At 35.1% G+C, this 21,985-nt stretch overlaps 1 protein-coding gene across 3 annotated transcripts in view; it reads right to left on the bottom strand.

Annotated features, from left to right (window-relative positions):
* Nucleotides 1-507: 507 nt before the first annotated feature.
* Nucleotides 508-21,985, bottom strand: part of CUNH21orf91 (chromosome unknown C21orf91 homolog) — a 32,445-nt gene continuing 10,967 nt past the window's right edge. For 2 of the 3 annotated variants that reach the window (XM_019467765.2, XM_053903181.1), the window contains exons 3-5: nt 7,468-8,004; nt 6,387-6,449; nt 508-5,213 (exon numbers count right to left, since the gene is read on the bottom strand). In XM_019467765.2, coding sequence (XP_019323310.1) covers nt 5,047-5,213; nt 6,387-6,449; nt 7,468-8,004 — 767 coding nt within the window. In that variant the 3' untranslated portion in view covers nt 508-5,046. The remainder of the gene's footprint in view (nt 5,214-6,386; nt 6,450-7,467; nt 8,005-21,985) is intronic. The other variant, XM_019467768.2, reaches the window with a different exon arrangement.

The raw sequence follows: 21,985 nt of genomic DNA, 5'->3' as shown, positions 1-21,985 counted from the left end.
TGGTTACACAGTTGTGTACCTTTGCTAAAACTCAAATACCACTCTTAAAACCTGTGTATTTATTGTATGCAAAGTACACTCCAATTTAAAAAGTTGCACAGACACCCAGTAAGCCACAAGAATCTTATTTCCTGTTTCTGGGCTCTTGATACAGAGGGAATATTAACTCTCAAAGAGATTCTCACAAAAAATTAAGATAAATTGCTAGAAGATGATTGTTAAGTATAGACTCCCTAAGCCTGCAAACAAAACCCTTCATATAGGTCATCCATTTAAGGAAAGAAAAAGAGTGGCTCAGTCAGTTAAGCACCTGACTCTTGATTTTGGCCTAGGTCATGATCTCATGGTTCGATTCATGGGGGATAGAGCCCCGCATTGGGCTCTGCACTGACAGCACGGAGCCTACTTGGGATTTGCTCTCTCTCTTTCTCTCTCTCTCTCTGCCCCTCCCCTGTTTGCACTCTCTGTCTCTCTCAAAATAAATATTAAAAAAAAATCCACTGAAGCTAACAGATAACAAAATATTTATTTTATTGTTGTAAAATTAAAAATAGACAAGCATATGCAGTTACAGTTCCAAAGCAGAACAATACAAATATATAAATTATTGCGGTTTTAAAAGAAAAAATACCCAGTAATGTCTGAAACCCTCTTAAAACCAACTTGTTTTTTACCAGTAGTTTCATTTTCTTTTCCCAAAGACCCTAGCACAATTTTGTAACATAAATTTCTAACAGCAAAGAGAGATAAGTTCAATGATCTAGTATATGCTACTTTAAAACAAGGTTAACACACACATACGGACTATAAAAGTAGGGATGGCAGCATTTAAACAGAAGTCACTACTGAATACTTTGTAAACTGCCTCTTTTGGAGGCAGCAGACGGAAATAAACATTCTACACAAGTTTGAAAAAAGAAACACACATTTGCTAAAATTCCCTTTGCTGTGTGTGCAGCTGAGGAAAGTTCAACTAACAATTTAGGGGGGTGGGGAATACACATCTTCATGATTTTTTTGTTTTACTTTGGTAAGCTTAAAATTGTGTACTAATTCAGTATTACTAAAATGCATTCGTAGGCTGGACTCTTTTTAAACCAAAAAGAATAGGGAAAAGTAGGTTACAAGCTAGGTGCTAAAAAAAATCTAATGCTAGAGACTTGCTATGATTGGTTCATAGCAAGATGACTAAGTTGCTTAATACGTTAGACTAAATTCTATAATAAGGGCAATTAGGAAGGGATGAAGTGAATGGAAATACTGAGATGTAGGACAGACCCTCGTTATTCCACAGTACTAGAGCCCTCCTCCAAGGTACTTTTCCTTGTGCTGGAGCTCTATTACCTTATTATTCTGGTAAATAAACTCTTTCCCATGCTACCACCACAAAACTTAACATGGCAAGAATAACCTTTGAAGATTTTATCTCTCACTGATTCTCACCACAAATTCCCTCCATAATTACTCCCACCAACCTGAAGTTAATAACAAAATTAAAATTAAAATTAAAAAAATTGTAGAGTACTAAACTTTTTATTAAGTACTTAAAAATACTCAGATATCTTACTTCAGTATAAGCAATATCTGTCAGTAAATCAGAAAAAAAGAAACACTATTAGACCTTTACACTGTCCCATTTGAAAACTTTTATGTCACAATTTTATGGTCACCAACTGAACCTCCTTCTAAGCGATACAAATAATTTATTCTTTAATAGTTCTTACTTAAATTTAGAGCGTATACATTTTAAATTGAATTTTATAACATTAATACAAAACAAAGTAAAAGCAAAACTGGTAAACATTAACACAAACAGATCCTCAAAAATTAATTTAAAAAATCCTAGCAAAAACTGACAAGTCTCAACAGTGTAAATGCCAAGGTAAAAAATATCTAAACGAGAAAAGAAAGCACTTTAAACCATTTTCAGTGTTAAACAATGTGGTCAGATGAAAACCCCAGGAAATCTCAAGATGCCTGTCAAGACGCCAATAAAATATATTTTGACTATATTTTGGAAATCACTTCCCAACATGAACTTATTATTTTAAAAATAATTCTCAAGTGTATGTAAAAATGGGCACTTTGTGGTGAAATGCGCATAAATTTGAAAAACTAAGAACATTTCTTTGCTCCAACATTTAAGAACTACATAATGGAATGAAACACTATTTTGCTGTCTGTATCACCTAAGTGATGTCCTAAGTGCATACCTTTTTTTTCTTAAAAAAAAAAAGAAAGACTAATTTGGATATTAAATGTTAGGGTCAAAGGGTGATAACCTCAAAATTAAAATAGATTTTTACCTTAATTAAAAGTCTGAACAAATTTGAAAACTTTAATCTCTAATGTGAACAATCTTGTGTGGTCAAAATCACTTTGGACTTCAAGTTGATTTTTAAAACTCCATCCAATTTGTCTAAAATTATGAAATCTAACATGAAAAAAACATTAGTTTTATTTCACTCCCCTTAATAATATAAGCTCTGGAAATGTTAGACTGGCGGTCTTCTCCCTTTTGCCATTTTTGAAACTGATGGTATATATGAGATTTTCTTCTAAACTTCCTCAAAAAGTACTAACAACTGTACAGAAGAATAGCCAAGGATGGTAACAATATTTGTAGTTTTTCATATTCTCTCAGAACTCAACTCTGTCCCTTCTCCTCCTTTTAGCATATACAGTAACTACATCTTCATTCAATCAAGAAAACTAACAAAGGAATCAAAGTTTACCAAATGGTTGGATAAACTACTGTGCAAAGTCCTTCAAGAAAAATTCTTTCACTACAGTATTCATTCAAATAAAGTACTAATATGAGTACCAGCACCGCAGATTGTTTACAGCACCTTTCCTTTGAAGAGCTTAGGTAGAAATATCTAAATGAAATAAATCAGAATCCTCAGTTAAGACCTTACTTAGTACATGCACAATCCCACCCAATTGTTCCAAACTCATTAGTAAAGCTACATATTTGCCAAAAACAAAGCAAACCCTTTTCTTTGGATTAACACTGTTGCATTTAGGACTGCACCATATGGCTCATACTCTGGAAATAGGCTACTACTGATATCAAATGCAACACATCCCAAACTTTTATGACTGTCCCTAAGTGATCTAAATAGAAGCACAAATGTGTGCAAGCACACTGGCTGGAAACATTCTTGATGAATTATGCCAAAAAAAGAGTAAAGTCAAATTAAAAAAATGTGACCTAACAACTAAGCACTTACTAAGATATTTACTGGCATCATCAGGAAATGTCTTTATTTAACTTGTAAATTTATAAAGATTTTGATATTGCACACGTTCAGTTTAAAGCTTATCAAAACTAAGGCAATGTATCCCCACACTCCCTGGATTTCAAATTCATTTTGGATGCCTCGAAAAACTGAGAGAAATTCAAAGTATTTTTCAAAAGCTCCCTCTGAAAAGCAGTTATGTCAGACTTAAAAGAAAACAAAATGAAATCAATTGAGATATCAATTAATACTCTCAGGCAAATTTAACACATTAGTATTACAAAAAATTGTTTTCTACTAGACTGAGGCGTTTCTTTGCTTAGTCAAATACTGTTTTGTGTTCAGACTAAACTCTGACCCAAGCCAGAGCAGGCTGCCAAATTTAAAATAGAAGTCATTCATATCTTTATGCATGAAGCCGCCAAGTTAATGGGCTTTTCTGTAGATTCTTTCAAGCAAAGATTTTACCTCATAAATATATTCTAGCACCAACACAAAACAGAATTTAGAGCCCATTTTAATTCTGTATTGGTTATAGCTTTTACTATATAATACATTGTTATAAAACTTACCTAGCTGTCTGAGACAACATACTAGTTCAGAATTCTTTGGAAACATCACAGGCAACTTACAAGAATATCCTTTTAAAATGGGCTTATTTTTTTGAATTAGAGTTTTGTTTTCCTGTGTCAAGCAGTCTTCTCTTTCTCTCTTAAGTTCTAAAGTTTAGAAAAACACCTCATAATGCTTTTTTCAGGTCAGTAATACTGACAAGAGAATTTGGACAGTTTAAGGATTCTTGAACCTATATCTGAAGTAGCACACAGAAGAATTTTTAAGTTTTTTTTTAAAGATAGGACAACAATTTCGCAGCATATTCAATTTGACAGATGTTACACTGGACTTGGAAGTGAGACGTGACTTACTCTGTCCAAATTCTAACACATCAAAGTCATTAGAATGGAAGTAATAATGAAATATAACAGGCTTTTACTTTTATGGAGACAAACTGACATATGAAAACTAGATTAGCATTTTCTTTCTGAACAAACTCAGAACTGCTTTTGTTAGAAAAAAATAATGTACTTTTTTTCTTGGATATTTGCTTTAAAAAGTTATTAATTCCTCTTTCCTAAGAGTTATTAGAAGTCAAAACAATTCAACTAGATAGATTTCTACTTCAAAATACATTTATCTTTGGAAAACAATAGTAAAAAGAGTGTATTAAGAGAATAAAATGCAGTGATCTGAAATATGAGTGAACGTATCCACACAGGAAAAGTGTAAATATAATATACAGAGGCATTCAAATACACATTTATAAAGAGAATGGAAAGGTACCTAAAATAGCATTTATATATATAAAACTTTCGTATTAAAATATTGCTCATAATAAATAAGAGGTGTATTATGAATTCCATTTCCCTCTTAAAAGTTATCTTTAGTAGTTCAGACTAATCTAAGGAGTTTAATTTTCTATTGTTTTGACAGGTGAATTGCATTAAAATGTTTAATCAAATCACACTGTAACAGTAGTCACATGTGGTAAGTTAGGGAGGGCCATTTAGTAATAATGGGAAGAAAGATTCCCAAAATGAACCAAAATGATTAATCCTAGAAGACTAGAGTGTAACGATCTGCTTTATTTGACAAAGATGTTAAATAGTGCCTTCAGCTTTGCAAATTTAAGGACCATAAAAAAATGGGACCAATAACTTTCTTCAACTTCTTTAAAGTTGTCATGCCTGGCAGACCAGTACATGGTAGGGGCATGAGGGCCAAGGAAGGAAATGTTAAGTTTGGTTTAGTTGTTTATGGGTAGGTGTGACTTTGTTCCTGTTCGCCCCACTTGCAGACACGGTAACTTGGAATAGTTCTTGAGGAGCTGTTCGATGGCAACGTGGCGGACGTGGAGCTCTGAGGCCAAAGAATCTTTTTCTTGCACTTGGTGTGTTAACTCTTCAAAAACTTCTGTAAAGATTTAAAAGGTGGATGAATATATAAATAGGTTCATTTATGACTTATGGGACAGGAAGTGACCATTAATACTCAGGTCTGGAAATACCTCTTAAGAGGTTTTGGATTCAGACTACCTACATTTTTGAATTCTTGTTCCTACACTTTTATAAGTCTCAGGCAAGTGACTAAAACTACACGCTTTAGTTTCCTCTTATGTATAACCTTGGTATCAATAGTAAGCAATTCACAGGGCTACTGTGAGGATTAAATGAGATCATACTATAAAGTACATTCCACAGAATAAGCACTTGATAAACAGAAGTTGCTATTACTATTACTATTGTTACTATTTTATTATTCTCAGCTGATGTGTGATTAAGACCACTGGCCATGGAGTTAAGGAGGGGTTATAGAATCCTTAATCTGTTACTAACTGAACGCACGATCTTTGTAAGCAACTTAATGTCTCTGAAGTGTAATTTCCTCACCAAAATGAAAATCAGTTGTTTAAAAAAAAAGGGAACAACAGGGGAATATCAACATTAACTGTTGTTAGTGTTAGCGTTGTATTTGATGATGTTTAAAGAATTACTAGCTGTTGTTGTTTTTTTTTTTTTAGGTGTGATAATGAGGTTGTGATTACCTTTAAAAGAAATTATCTTTTAGAGAAAATCCTGGAGTATTTGTGGACAAAATTTGTCTGGGATCTGTGTCAAATAATCCATGCTGGGCATGGGGTGAAAGGAATGGGTATGAGCAGAGATGAGGGGAAATTAGCTATGCTTTTGATAATAGTTGAAGCTGGTGAAGATGGGTCAAGGGGTTCACTAAACTATTCTCACCACTTTTGTGTTTGACATTGTTTATAATTTAAAAAACTCCACAAAACAGGGCTAATACAACTTTAAAGAACTGTTAGGAAGCACACTCATACAGTGTCTGGCATAATAAAATGCTAGGAAGAGATATGGGTTTAGTTGTCTCCATTTTTACTTAAAAAAGAAAAACTTATTTCCCCTTTATTTCATAAAGAAGTCGTTTTCTTAATCTTTTGCTCTGGAAGTTCCAATGGGTTCTAATCCCCTTTCCGAATTTAAATGCAGATAAAGTTAAGAATGTCCTGTCATGAGGGATTTTCTGTATCAAAATTTTCACATGCATAAAACATTGACACTGAGTCTTTACCCTGTATTTCCTGTCGGAGCTTTGCATTCAGTTGCTTTACCTCACCAAGAGTCATCGAATTCACTGAAACATGAAAATATGTGAATTATTACTACAGTAACCTGGAAAAATAAATTGTCTACATCACTAATACAATATTCTATTTAAAAAAATATTCACTTAACTGCCATTATAGTATTCACCCGTCCTCCAGGATTTATTCATTAACTCCTACAGTGTGGAGGATATTTTCAAATTCTAACCACAGCTCACAGCAAGAAACATATTTTACATCACTTCCAGTACACCTCCACCTGAATCAGAAGTTTTGCCAAAGAATACTTGGTAAACTGCTAGAAGCCACTACTCATCAAGCTGATTATGCTTAAGCACTACATAGTTTATGATCCACAGCTGGGAAAACACTAAAGTACTGTGGAAATAGTCTGAAAAACTGATCTATCTCGTTATATAACCTTAGATAACTCATGTGTAGAATTTAGAAGTTGCATTAAAAATACACCCAATGTCCCTTCTAGTTCTAAAATCACTTGACTTAAAGTCAATTAGAATTATCTCAGTTTCTGTGTGTTTTCGTGGATATAAATGAAAACTGAACGGGTCACTTTTCCCAACTTTAAAATAAGTGCACACATTACCTTTGTCCTTTAGTGAATGTCAGCTTTTTGCTTTTGAAATGCCACCCCCAGTAAATTAATCTTGTAGCGATGAGCAACGTGACAATGTATGTTAGCCAATGGTTGAAGATGTACTTCTAAACTACATGAACTTCAAACTTCCAATTGTTTGTCAATTCCATTTAGTTTAATACATTTAATTTATTAAATTTATTTATTTTAAGTTTATTAAAAAAGATGATAGGACTGAATTCAAATGCTTTAGGACATACTAAGGAGTATTTGAGAGAACTGATGGAGAATTTAAGACACCTCATTTTTGCTAGGGTGAACCTGTCATTTAAATACTCTATAAAATCCATAATTCTAGAACAAAATTCTTGACATATCACATATGTAAAAATGTAAAAAAAAAAAAAGGCCAACAAAACTGCAACTTTTACTTTTCTCCCCATTTTACTTACATTCCTCTCTGCTGTAATGTGGATGCTGGGCCTGGACGTTAGCATCTGGATCAGAGATTATTTCTTCTTTTTTCTGTGCCTGGTTGTGACTATGAGGCCACAATACACTACTGTGGCATAAAGTGGCACCTGAATCTTGCAACACAGCAAGCTCAAAGTCTGTATTTTCCCGCTGCTCCAATATTCTTTGTGAACAGTTTGAGAGGCCGCCTGCGCTTGCATCTATCCACTTTGCAGAATACTTTGGTACTTGAGAGTCAAACTGTGGGAGTAACTTTTTATCTGGCTTATGCCTGCAATTTAACAGGTGATGCTGGGTATTTTTAGAACATTCAGAATCTGAATCCAGATCCTTATTTTGTGCATACTGTACAATCCAGTTTATCTTCTTACTCAAAAGAGTTTTAACTTCTTCGTAAGTACTTTTTGAAAGTTTAGATCGGGGACAATCCTGGTTTGCAATCAAATGGTATTTTTCAAAGCAGTCTTTATGGCCCCTTAATGATCTGGTGTGCAAGAGATTAGATTTTGGTACTCCTATAGAGAAAAACAAACAAACAAACAAAAGACAACATTTTGTTTTTTTAAAAGCTGCAATAAGAGTATATACAGATCTTAGTAAAACATGGCTCTCAGTCATCAGGTTTGTAAATTAGAGGAAAGATGCTAAAGAATATGGGTGTTAATAACATAAAATATGGTCTAATAATTTCTGCTTCAGTTTAACTATATAGTTCAGTAATATTAAATTCTTATGAATAATAAAGCCTTTCCAAGGACTTGATTCATTTTAAACCTTGCTCCAGAGGCAGGTTATTGCATATAATACAAAAAAGTAGTACCAAACTAGCAATTTACATTTACAAAATGTTGGCCTTTATAGTGTAGTGCTTTCTTTGCTAATCCTCCTGAAGTACACACTTGCAAAAATTTCTACTTTAAGGCTCAATAAGAGAAATGCTTGACAATTTTTTTCTAACAAAAACATAAGTTGATCATGTTCTTAAATTATGGTTATGTTTTACTGGGGAAAGGTATACCAGAACCAAAAAAATACACATTAATAAAAGCCTCACAAAGTCAATGAAGTGGGTTTTCTGTCTGTCTATCTATCTATCTTGACTCTATCTAGTAGGCCTCATGCCCAGCATGGAGCCCAATTCAGGGCTTGAACTCATGACCCTGAGATCAAGACCTGAGCTGAGATCAAGAGTTGGACATTTAGGGTCGCCTGGGTGGCTCATTCAGTTAAGCATCTGACTTGATTTCAGCTCAGGTCATGATTTCATGGTTTGTGAGTTCGAGCCCTGCATTAGGCTCTCTGCTCTCAGCACAGAGCCTGCTTCGGATCCTCTGTCTCCCTGTCTCTACCCCTCCCCGCTTGCTCGCGCACTCTCTCTCTCTCAAATAAATAAGCTTAAAAAAAAAAAAAAGAAAGAAAGAGTTGGACATTTAACTGACTGAGCCACCCAGGTGCCCCTAGATTTATTTTTTTAAGAAAACGAAAGCATCTAAAATGTTTTCACATTTGTTCAGCTTTCTAAAACTTTATCAAGATAATTTTATCCTCTAGAAGAAATGCATTATACACAATTAATTTTCACATAGCGATAGATATTATCTGCTCCAATAACCAGTATAATTCTTCAACAAATCTTCATGATATACTATAAATAGTAGAAATGTTCTTATCACATTTTTCTATCTCCTAACTTTTTAGTAAGCTTAAGTATGCTATTTCAATTGTTTTTTAAAATACAGATCATAGAACACATTTTCAAAGACATAATACATTTCATAATACAGAATACCTTATTACATTCTTATAAACTCAAGCCATATTATTAAAGTCAAACAGCAGTATGTTTATATTGAAAGTGAATAAGGATGTGGAGCTGAAAATTAATGCCTGCCAGAATTAACCAGTCTAAATCTGCTTAGCTTTGAAAACAGGGTTAAGTGGAGTGCCACTCAGGTGGCAGGTTAAAAAAAAAAAACAAAAAAACTTTTAGCTGACTTATCAGAAAAAATTAAACCCTGCACTCATCCTTTGTTTTAAAAATTGAAGTTGTAACAATTTTATTAACTGAACTGCAAACTCTGGCTAGTAGTAAGATAATGAAGTACTTGCACTTTAATGGTATTAAATCAGGTATAAAACTGCGTGTATTAATTTGTTCTAAAATGATGTAACATCAGCCAATAGTGGGACCTGCTGAGTTTGCCAAAACCACTGCTAAATGGGCTATCCGTTGGCTCACAAGTGAGCTATGGGGAGTACACCTCCTGAACAATGATCATGTAAGCATGTGGGAACAGCTGCTCTCACGAAGCAAACTCAAATATCTCAGCGTTGTCTTCCACCGAGTACAAAAACAGACCCGAAATGGAATTTCATACACATTTTATTTATCCCTTTGCTACTTATACTGCAGTTGTGTGTGTGTATGTTTTTGTTTGTTTTTTTTGTTTTTTTTTTTTAACCAGTTACTGTCTGATTAGGTTAAATTTCCAGCAAAATTAAGATACTTAAGTGCAAACCTTCAAAGCTCTATTTGATAACACGATTGAACACCTTCAAGACTGGGTAAATTAACACGAAAAGGAAGTTCACAAATCTTATTAGAATGAAAATATTAAAAGTTTTGTTATTATATATGTTTAAGGCCATAAACAAGACAAAAAAGTAGCTAGTACAAAAGTATAGCCCAAATAAATAGCTCCACTCTGCTGCTTGATTCTAATACTTACTGCACTGGATAAACAGCAGGTAGGCAGAGAACCTGAACTTGCTTACTTTACTAACTCGGGAAGATTTTTCAAGAGCTGCCTTACTCTGCAACCTCCCTTCAGTCTCACTGCCAAAAGATGGCTAACCAATCTCCAACGGTCAACTGTCTTCGCAGACCACTGCCACAGCTCTAAGCCATGATTTAGTTGAATCTATTAAACATAGCAAATTTTAAGTTTCACTGGTCTGTATGAAAAGAAATTCTTTAGCATATAAAAAAAGGGTTTAAATTATGCTGCAGAAGTTAATTTTTGCTGTTAAATCTGGTGGGCTTCTGGTATTTATTTAGAAACGTCAAAAACTGTACTGATAAAAGATACAAAATTGTATGAAACAATGAATTTCCTGATGTGTCCAGAGCTTCAACAGCAGGTTAATAGATGTCTATTTGAAGGATAATGTGGACTTTTAAAGATTTTTCTTTTCCAATGTTCCTTCTTAGTAGTTTGTGCAACATAACTTTTCTTCAAAAATATATTTTTTTTAATTTTTAAGTTTATTTTTATTTTGACGGGGGGGGCAGAGAGAGAGAGAGAGAGAGAGAGAGAGAGAGAGAGAGAGAGAGAGGTGGAGGGGCAGAGAGAGAAGGTGGGAGAGAATCCCAAGCAGGCTCTGCACTATCAGCACAGAGCCCTATGTGGGGCTTGAACCCATGAACCATGGGATCATGGCCTGAACCAAAATCGAGAGTTGCTTAACTGACTGAGCCACCCATGTGCCCTAAAATAATTTTTCTTTTAGTTTTTACTTAAATACCCAAATTAATGCTAAGAACCTGGATAAGAACATGATTACATGCATATAAATAATCTTTTGAGATGAAAAGCAAATCAGAGAACAATATTCAATTTACTGTACAAATACACAAATGTAACATAAATTTCTTTCAGATATTCAGGAGTAAAAGTCACCTGTAAATGACATGAGGGGCTCCTGGGTGGCTCAGTTGGTTAAGCGTCTGACTTCACCTCAGGACATGATCTCATGATTCGTTGAGTTCGAGCCCTGCATTGGGCTCTCTGCTGCTAGCACAGAACCTGCTTTGGATCCTCTGTCCCCTCTCTCTCTGCCCCTCCCCTGCTCACGCTCTCTCTCAAAAATGAATAAACATTTTACAAAAGAAAAATAAAACACATGAAAAAAAGTGTCATGGGCAAGAAAGAGTTCTGAGTATAGCGAACACTTATACTTAGATGGCCCATGGGCTTCTCAAACACCTACCTCCTGGACGAAATGCTTCTTCCTCTTCTAAGTGCCCAAACCTTAAACCTGATTCTCTTCCTGAGTCTGGCACCACCAACTGCTCAAGGAAGAAACCTAGGTGTCCTCCTTGACAGCTCCTCCCCTCACCTATCCCAAATGTTTTGCTGTCCATTTTAAAGGGTTCTTTTCCCCATAAAATCTAGCGGCACAACATCCCGAAATCCTGCTTCACCCGATCACCCCTCTCACTGAACTGTCTGGGTCATTACCATCTCCTGTCTGGTTCTTACTCCAACACGTCTGGGTTAGCTGAGAACACCAGATTTCACAAATGCCTCTTCACTGGCCTTTATCTCCAACTATGAGTAAGTTCTGTGGGAAAGGGCACATGCCTGGCACATGGGGAGTACTCAAGAAAAAGCAGTTAAATGAATAAAGGAAAATTTAAATTATATTAAAACCAAACAAAACAAACTTATTAGCGATTGTCATTCAAGGTCTACTACAATGAACTTTTGCCCTTCCTGGGCAAGGGAAGCAGGATATGCAGTTTTGCCAGGCTACTCAGAAGTTAATTGAAGAAAGCCATCTTCAGTGGAATTACTCCTATGTTTAGTTTAATGGGCCACTAGTCTGAAGAACTGATGAGTGGCACTGATACACAGATGGCAATCTTGTGGCATCCTTCAATCTGCCAGGCAAAACCATGAACTTCTACTCAACTGTATTAATTTTAACAGAAATTTACATGTAGAGAATATAAAAGGCTGTTTTACGTGAACTGTACCTCATTAATACCTTTAATTTCTTTAAGCTCACTAAGTTTTAAAGTTCAATTTGAAAATGTTTGTTTTATAAACATGGTTTAAAATATCCCATGCAGTAGCACAGGAAACAAAACATTCAAAAAGTATAATATACTGATTACTTCATATACTTGAACAAATTACCTTTTAATCTAGAAAAGAAGGTGAGTAGCCCACTTAATTTGTTATCAGCAATATACGTGCCATTTGATAAACTCTTGAAGTGATTTTGTTTTCTTCACTTCATCAGTTCGAATTATTATAAAAGAAACAACTATTGCTATTATCAGAGATCCCAGTGAGTTTCCCTACTGACTTTTCAATTTTAATTGCATTTACAAGTGTAAACAGCTCTGAGCACCAATTTGTTTCCTTAGCAGCTTTTGAAAAGGAATGAATCTAAATGCAATTAAATGAGTTGATATTTTTGAAGAGCTGAGTTATAAGGAGTTTCCAAACCAGTTCAACAAAAACTGCGCTACAACTTCCTCACTAATAAAAATGTTGAAGGCCAACGTAATTGACATCCTAACTATTATGAAAACTTCTTTAAATCATACTTCAAAAAGGTCCATGTAATTTTTTTTTTTTTTTTTTTGTCATGAAGTCATTATTATTAGTGAACCAAGACCTTAATTGGCAACCATGACTGCTTTTTTTTAAGTACTAGCTGCTCTGGAGAGAGGCCATTTAGAATTACATAGGCAGTATATTTCTGTATGAACGGGGGTATTTTAAAAAGTTAAGCTGTTCCTATTCAATAGTTTTTTCTTTTTTATCTTTTCCCACTTTCATCTCTGATTTTGTTATACCATTCTCACATACTTTGAAAACCCTCCCACTAACCCATCTGGCATGCTATCCCCATTTCTATTCTTTAAGTCCCTCTTTAAGATCAATTTACTTTTAAGAAAACTTGGTTAAACCCATAGAAGAGCAAAGTCACTCAAATATAGACTTTTCTGTCTACCTGCCACGGTTGCCCTTTTTAAAATAAGGATTATTTCCATGCTTATATTTAATCTGCCTATCGTAGCAACATGTCTTTTCCCCTAATAAGATGAGACTCTTAAGTGGCACTAAAAAATAGGAACGAAACCCAAACGCTTAGCAAGTTGTATTACATGTCCCATTATCCTTGGATTAAAAAAAAAAATTTTTTTTAATGTTTATTTTTGGGAGAGAGAGAGAGACAGAGCATGATCATGCAGGGGAGGGGCAGAGAGAGAGGGAGACACAGAATCCAAAGCAGCCTCCTGGCTCTGAGGTGCCAACACAGAGCTCAATGTGGGGCTCAAACTCATCAACTGTGAGATCATGACCTGAGCCGTAGTTGGATGCTTAACCGACTGAGCCACGCAGGCACCCCATCCTTGGATTTCACCTCCAGCCTCTTGAAGACCTTATTTGGAATTTGGTGGTAATGAGGTAAACAAAGCAATCTTATCTTGATGGCTCACCAGTTGGTCCTGTCAAACAGCACTGTTTCTCAGTGGACTACACTGATGCCACATGGCTTTCTACTTTACACATCCCTGAATCCCGTCATCTGACTTACTCCAATCCTGCCTTACTGGACTCCGTCCGTTAGAGTTCATTTTGAATTTGATTACTTAACTTCATTTCCCAGTCAAAGGAATGGCTTCATATAATTTGGTGCTCCTTAGGCAGAGCAAACAGAACACAACCAGTAGTTGGATGTAAAGCTGTGAATACACACGTTAGCACATCAGTAGGAGACTGGACAGCTCTAAGAGAGCAAGCTCTTCAAGTTTTACTTCAAACATAAAACAGAATTAGACAACTGGCAGTGCTGGTATTCCAAACTGTGGGTTTGTGTGTTCTTTCTTAATATTTAAATAAGGCAAGGGAATTTTAGTTATAAATTTAAGTTCCAGGCTGTTAACATGCTGTGAAGAAATTTGAAACATTTTGCCTTCAAACATGACCAACATTTGTGCAGCAATTCGTGTGGTATTGCTTCAGAATCTTCTATGCAGGCTCACATTCTGCCCAGTTTAAAGAGTTTTCCAAGAGTTAAGATGTTTTTCTTCTTATGATGATCTTATCTTGGTTGCTAAGAAAGGGAGTACAAGTACCTGCATGTTTATGTGCTGTTCGTATTAAGAAGTCATCTTGAGCTTCTTTAAAGTGTTAATTGTAAAAATGGGAGGAGAGCTAAACTTTGTTGTGCTAAGAAAGACTAAAAGAATTAAGATGTTACTTCTTTGGGAGGATCCGATCCCATTTCTGATAAAAGGAATAGAGGAAAAGCTCTGTAAATAGATGTAGCACACCCACATCCATACTGCAGACAAGTTTTGTTTAGCCTACAAGTGTATTAAAAGAAGAAAAAAATTATATCTACTTATAGTTTTCAGTTTCTTGGTTTCTCTTAAAAGCCAAATCTGAAGATCTGGCAGCAACTGGCTAGTAGTGAGAAGCAGCTGCCATCTGAAAATAGGGCAAGTTCTCTTTAATCCAAAACAGTCCTTATCATTTCCTTCCTGAGTGTGCAGGGTACCTATGACCCAGGAGGCTCTGTGGCCAGGCCGCCAACTAGTGACACGTGTGCTATATACCAAGACTGTGCAGTGATACAGATCTGAATTGCTTTGGTGCAAAAACTGCTTGTCCCAATGATGCTTTGACACCTAACTTGACCAGGCTATTTTGCATCTGATGAGCAAGCAGGAGCAGGCAAGCTAGGATTCAACAAGAGTTATTACCACTGTATCTATTGCCCATCACAGCCACTCAGTGGGAGGATGCTCAGATTGTCTATCCTGCCATGGGGCTAAAGGTGGGAAATTAGACCAAAGGCAGGAAGGCAAGGATACATAGTTGGAGCACCCACTTCCTTTCCACACCCATAATAGGCTAGGCTTCTATTTTTATTGGATGCCCAAGTGCTTTAGTGACTACTATGCTAACAGTGTCCTATTCCCTCCCACCTCATGCCTTTAGCTAACTCAGGAGCCACTGAAGAGTATGTCATATTCAAGTACTGAACATACTGTTAAAAAGTAATAGGTAATTGCTTATCTCTGCATTTAGCAGATGGAATTGCTGGCAACCACAGTAAGCCAATATACAGATGGGTTCAGCAACTTGCTTTTCTACATTTTGAGCACCAATGCCCTAACGAAAGATATATCAACAGGTGGTCTTTAGACAGCAGACTGCAGTTTAGAGATGTTTATTCCATTCTCAAGTTACTGTATGTGCTAGGAGAAGGATTAAGCCGTTAAACAGCTTAACCCAGTAAATGAATTATAAGGGCAAATTCCAGTAAGCAATGAGTTCTGAGAGACAATGTTAAAAGATAAACCTCAATCTCTAATAATGAAGGAACTGAGGTCTGGTAATGAAAGGAGATCTATAAACTGCAAATGACTTGTCAAAAAGAAAACGTCTCAGTGAATTTTACTTTTTCATTTTAACAGTTGGAAAACTGGGGAAACACACCTACATAACAACTGTTTATTACTAACGGTAGAAAAAATAAGTCCACATTCAGTTCTATTCCCTAATTTAGCTACCTGTTTTTTTGTTGTTGTTTGAGAGAGAGCATACACATGAGCAGAGGAGGGGGCGAGAGAGAGAGAGAGAGAGAGAGAGAGAGAGAGAGAGAGAGGGAATCTGAATCCCAACATGGGCTTCTATCTGATGACCCTGGGATCATGACCTGAGTCAAAACCAAAAGTCGGATTCTCAACTGACTGAACCACTCAAGCACTCCTAGCTACCTGTTTTTTAACTAGCAATGTCCAACAGAACATTCTGTGATGATGGACATGGTCTATAACTGTTATCCAATACTAGCCACTAGCCACATGCAGTTATTAAGCATTTGAATGTAGCTGGCATGACCAAGAACTAAAATTTTAACCTTATCTAATTTTAATTAAGGTTAATAACCATACTGTGGTAAGGCTACCAAATTGGACAGGGCAGTCTGTCTGGAAGTAATTAAGCAAAAGTGTACTTGGAACGAGAACATGGATAGAAGCCGTCCATGTTCTTACTAATGGTTTAATATGGGCTACTAAGCTTACAGCAGCATACAATATAAAAGGCTAAATTTGTTTGTCTAGTACATTAAAATATGTCAAATTTAGACTGTAATTTTTTGGTGGTACAAAAAACATTATACTATAAAAAGTTTTAAGTCAATAATCCAACTGACTCAAGTAAACCTCTACTTGTTTCATTTTCCCCAAAAGAGCTCTGAGTATACTGACATTAAAAAATTGTTTTTGTGCATGAAGCTGTATAAAAGACTCCCAAAAAGTTACTCAAATCAGGGGTGCCTGGGTAGCTCAGTCAGTTAAGCGTCCAACTCTTGATTTCAGCTCAGGTCATGATCTCACGGTTCATGGGATCAAGCCTCACACTGGGCTCTGTGCTGGTAGCATGGAGTTTGCTTGGGATTTTCTCTCTCTCTCTCTCTCTCTCTCTCTCTCTCTCTCCACACACACACACACACACACACACTCTCCCCAGCTTGTGCTCTCTCTCTCAAAATAAATAAACTTAAGAAAAAAGTTACTCTAATTAACTGTAGTATGATTGAGCTGTTTTATATGTGGCACAAAGAGACACTAATTTGCAGAAAAAAACAAAAAATCCCAACATTCCTAAAGATACATAGAGTTAAAATGATACATGTTATTTAAACAAAAGAGACTGTAAAAAAAAGAAATCCACTTTTATAGTAACACCAGATAAACAGGGAAAATCATAATGACAAAGTAAAATTATAGGTTCCAAAGCAAGAAATGTGATAGACATATGAATTCTTTGCCCTTTATCTCCTGAAACCTTGTCTGCCCAGTAAAGGTTATGAATGATTTATTTTCTTACAAATGAGGAAAAAAAAAAAAAATGAAAAGCTGTCCTACAGCTATTTTAAAACCTCAGTTTTGCATTTCAACTTTTTGCATAAATTTGAATCATGGTTCCTGAAATTCTAGTTGCCTATTCCTTAAATAGATGCTAAATGGTAGCATCTAATAGGGATATAATATAATAATATAATTCACTAGCTATAGTGAATTTGAAAACATGTATAAGTCACTTACTACTATAGGTAGTAAATGGTAAAAATTCAGGCTGATGGAAAACAATCATTACAATTCACTAACCATTTGATAAGAAAAACTAACATTAAAAAAAATAATTGATAAATCATATTGCATGATGCTAAACAGAAATATTATGACTGTGTTATAATTACATCATAGTAATTCTAGAGTAGAAAGAACTAAACAAACGAGTTGGTGAACTGACATAAAATAAAATTTTCCCATGATGAAACAAATAGTTTTTTGTTTTTTTTTTTAACTGGAAGATTACATGGTCCTAATTCAGCAGTAATGGAAGCCATTGAAACAAATGATAGGACTACAAATTGGGACAGGACTCTGATCTAAAAGTCTACCTCTGGGAATTTAAACTACAATGAAATGGGAATTTAATCAGACATGCATAAAAAATGTACATATAACAATGTTTTAGTACTGGTAAACTGCAAACAAGCTAAACATTTAGCAATGGGATAGTGGTTAAATGAATTAGGGTACAATGGACTGCAACCTTAAAAAAACTAGAAAATTTTACCTAGCATGAAAAAGATATTCCTAATATATTAAATGAAAAGGCTGATTATTAAATGCTATATATAGCTTGATTTCATTTTTAAACACAATTTGCTACATATGTGTGCATGCACATACACACACATAGTCTACTACAGAAAACAATTTAGAAGAACACACCAAAAATATCAAGAGATTGTTGGTAGATGAGTGGCATTATGAATCTTAATATTCTTATTATTTCCTATATTTTGATTTTTCTGTAATAGGCATTATTTGCTTTTTCAGTGAAAAACATTTTTAAAAATGTCTAGGAATAAATACATTTTGGTTTGGGAAAGAACACTGCATTCCTTAGTCTAAGACAAATTGTGCTTTTAGTATTGGACTGTATGTTCCATTGAACTAAGTGAAAGAAAAAAGATGGAGATACTGAAAACGGTAAAAGACACACATACCTAAGATTCTTAATTTTTTCAAGACTGTGAGAATTTTCTTAGGCGAACAATGTATCTAGCAAGGAAAAGTATTTTCCTTCAAATGAAAGCAGTTCCTCTTCTCCAAAGAAAAATCATAACCATGTTATCGTTTTATCTGGTAATCCTCGGTGATGACCCAAGGACCCAAAGAGAGTAAGGGAAAAAGACACTGATAAGTGAAGACAGTTCATATTGTTGATTAAAAAAACAAAGAATGTATGGTGAAAGGATTTGCTGAGCAGCTGCTACACAACAGAAATGAAAGCTAGAGCAGAAAAACCTAATGAAACCAAATCATAGAAAGGTAAAATCAGGTAAATTCAAACCTCCTCAATGTACAATAAAACATTAATGTTATTGGAGAAGATGTTCAATATACAAGCAGCATTTCATCTTTTCAGATCCTTCTAATATTTGAATTTAAATACTAACATTTGTTTCATATACTATATTTACCACAAGGCTCCTCTATACTCATCATTTGATGTGACCCTCACACTGCTCCTTGAACACAGGCAATGATGTTGTTTATCATCGCCTTTATTTAATACATGTACTCCAAAAGTTGAGCAGTTGCATACGAGGAAGGAGAAGGAAATGGCATTTAAGACAGAGGAAACTTAGAAAGACATGGAAGTGAGAAAGAAATGGAGGGAATGAACCAGAGTGAGAAAGACAGAGTTGGCACGCAGACTGGCTTGTAGAGTGCCTTTGGAAGAGTAATGAAAGATGAAGGTGGCCAGTTGAACAGACATAACCCAGTCACGACATGTTTTATGTGTTGTGTTAGGAAGCTAATAATCTGAGTAAAATAGCAGGGAGTCAATGGATAGTTAGTTCTATGACAGTGAATGGCATGATCAGATCTTTAAAGTAAAAGACCTTTCTGGTGATACTGAGAAAGAAATGGGGAGGTAGGGTAGCGGTGGGGATAAAAAGATTAAATCTATGAAGCTAATTAAGTAGTCTTGGGGTAATATTGGTAAGGAGGAAAAAGGACCTGGACAAAAGTATAGCAGTGGGAATGAAAAGTAGGAAACAAATGGGAGAGGATCAATAGGACTCAGGGACAGAGTGCAAAGAGAGGGCGGGTGGAAGCTGTCGGGTAACAGACAGGACCTGCTGCTAGGCCATAGGCCAACTTGCCTTTATATATTGGAAAGTCATCCCTGCCAGGGTACACAGCTTGAACAGCAGAGCCTTGATCAGATTCTGGGCTACATTATCATTGTACCTACACAACTCTACATGGAAAGTCCTGAAGAACCAGGAACCATTCATTCACTAATAGCAGTTTTTCAAAGTTTGGTCCTGAGGTCATTTGCAGAATAGTTAGCTGGGACTCTTGTTAAAATGCAAATTTCAAGATCAACTCTAGACCTATGAAATCAAAATCTCTGCATGTGGATCCCAGAGTTCCATTTGAACCAAAGATGAATGAAATATAAAATGCATGTGTATACGGAAATAGAGATCCATTTAGTTCTGAGAAACTTAAATTCAAGACAGGTACAAAATATTCAAATGGAAGGCACAAAATATTCAAGACAGTTGAATATACAGGTCTGGCACTCAGAAGAAAGATTTGGTTTGGCCTGGCAATGTGTCTGTGGTATAGTACAGAGGTATAGCTAAAGACATGTCAATGAAAGAAGTAGATGAATGCAATAAGAGAAGGACAGAATTCAATGAAACACTAGTATTTTAGGGATTTGTACCTGGCAATGAACCCGAGAAGACAGAAAAGTGGGCAGAAATAAGAGGACACAGCTCTTTTCTCACAGAACCCATGGAGTCAAGTGTTTCAAAAGAAAATGTTAAATGTCAGATTTTGATAATGGCACGAACATGAGACTATTTACTGCATTGACTACAAGGAGGTCACTAGTGAGAGTTAAGGAGGATGGCAAATTGTAAGGGCACTGAAGGATAGGATGGGAGGATTGAGTAGACCCTGAATGAACACAACTCTTCCAAGAACTATGGTTTCAGGGAAAGAAATCATATGGTTTATGATTTTTTCTTTTAAGTATGGGAGACATGAGCATTTCTGCCACTCTAACCATCTTTTTGGTCAATCTGCCAGGATACAGAGATAGTAACTGTAGGTAGGCAAGATGATGAGTAAGCAGAAGTTACAACAAATGGAGGAGAGAGTAAATAAATGAATTAAGAAGAGTGGGTGGTAGAAAAGACAGTCTGTAAAAAGCATGATATTTTTCTACATCTAGTCCTAACTGGATATAGAATTGTGAGATTTTAGTTTCTTTCTCAAGATACTTGCGGCTGGTATTTACCAGACACATTTAGTTAATACACTGGTAACCTAAAACTGAGTTTTCGGGAGAACTTTCTGATACAGTATGTAGGAATTATATTTTATCTATACTGTTATATTTAATCTATATATATTTATTCTACTTCGTAGCAGAAATACAATCAAAATGTTGCTTGACACGGAGTTGAAAACTGATTGTTGATATCCTGAAAATACTCTGAATAAGCCAAAGTAACATAATCAAGATTATAAATAATATTTTAATAATAATAAACAGAAATATTATCAGGACAAATATATTAACAAACAGTGTTAGTAAGGAAGTAGAAAGAATACAAAAACTTGAAAATATTTTACACTGTACACAATACTTAAAGATCTGTAAGTATTTAAAGATAGAAATACAAAAATATGAAGAGTACTTTATGTTAATTTTGAAACACTCCCCAATACCCCTAAACTTTAACATATGGGTTCTGTTTTCAAATCAGACTGGCAATTTTTGCTCACTACATTCATTGTAGATATTATTCCAACAGTTATCCTAAGTTTTAGATATTAAAAATGTCATTTAAGTATATTTGAATAGCACTTTAGAGATTGGAAGGTGCTTTCATTGTCTATTTAATCTCCATGTTATTTCATAAGAAATGAACATTAAGTGTAAATTTCAAGTAAGGTAATACGTGGAAAAATATACTAGTGATTTAATCTATACTTCACAAAGGCAAATAATCCCATATCCTCTTCCAACATACTATATAATTAATTTATTCTGTTGTCTATTGTCCTCTCATATAAGCTTTATGAGATTTATGTTTGTTTTATTCCATGTCTTATCCTCAGCTATTAGAATAACTTCCAGCACAGAGTGGTTGCTTAGTTAATATTTACTGAATAATTGTGCTTAAAAATTGCTATGGACCCAACCACACAGCTTTAATTATGAGATTTAGATTTTAATGGGTACACACAAATTATTCTGCTTTACTGGTATACAATTGAGACAGGAATGGCAAAAAATTACCAGAAATAGATACACTAGTTTAAAATTATTTGTAAACAAACAGGCAAGTTTCCCTTATTACAAACTATAAATCTAAGGCTGTGTTTAATGGGTTTATTCCCCTTATCAAAATCGTAATGGACCATATGGTGTGCCAAATTGGATTAGCACAATTTAAATCCACTCTAACTAGAACTATAGTTACCACATTTTGATACTTTTTTAGTGTTAGCCTCTTTGATTTTAATCACTTATACATTTTTGATGTATTACTATATTTGAAATTCACAATGTTAACTTCCTATATAATGTGGAGATTAAGGTGCTGTAAAAGCACCTTTCACTTTCTAAAGTA

This window comes from Panthera pardus, unplaced genomic scaffold (genome assembly GCF_024362965.1).
Source record: "Panthera pardus isolate Hobbes unplaced genomic scaffold, ASM2436296v1 HiC_scaffold_16, whole genome shotgun sequence".
Classification (NCBI taxonomy): domain Eukaryota; kingdom Metazoa; phylum Chordata; class Mammalia; order Carnivora; family Felidae; genus Panthera; species Panthera pardus.
This window is presented reverse-complemented; position numbering and strand designations above follow the sequence as displayed.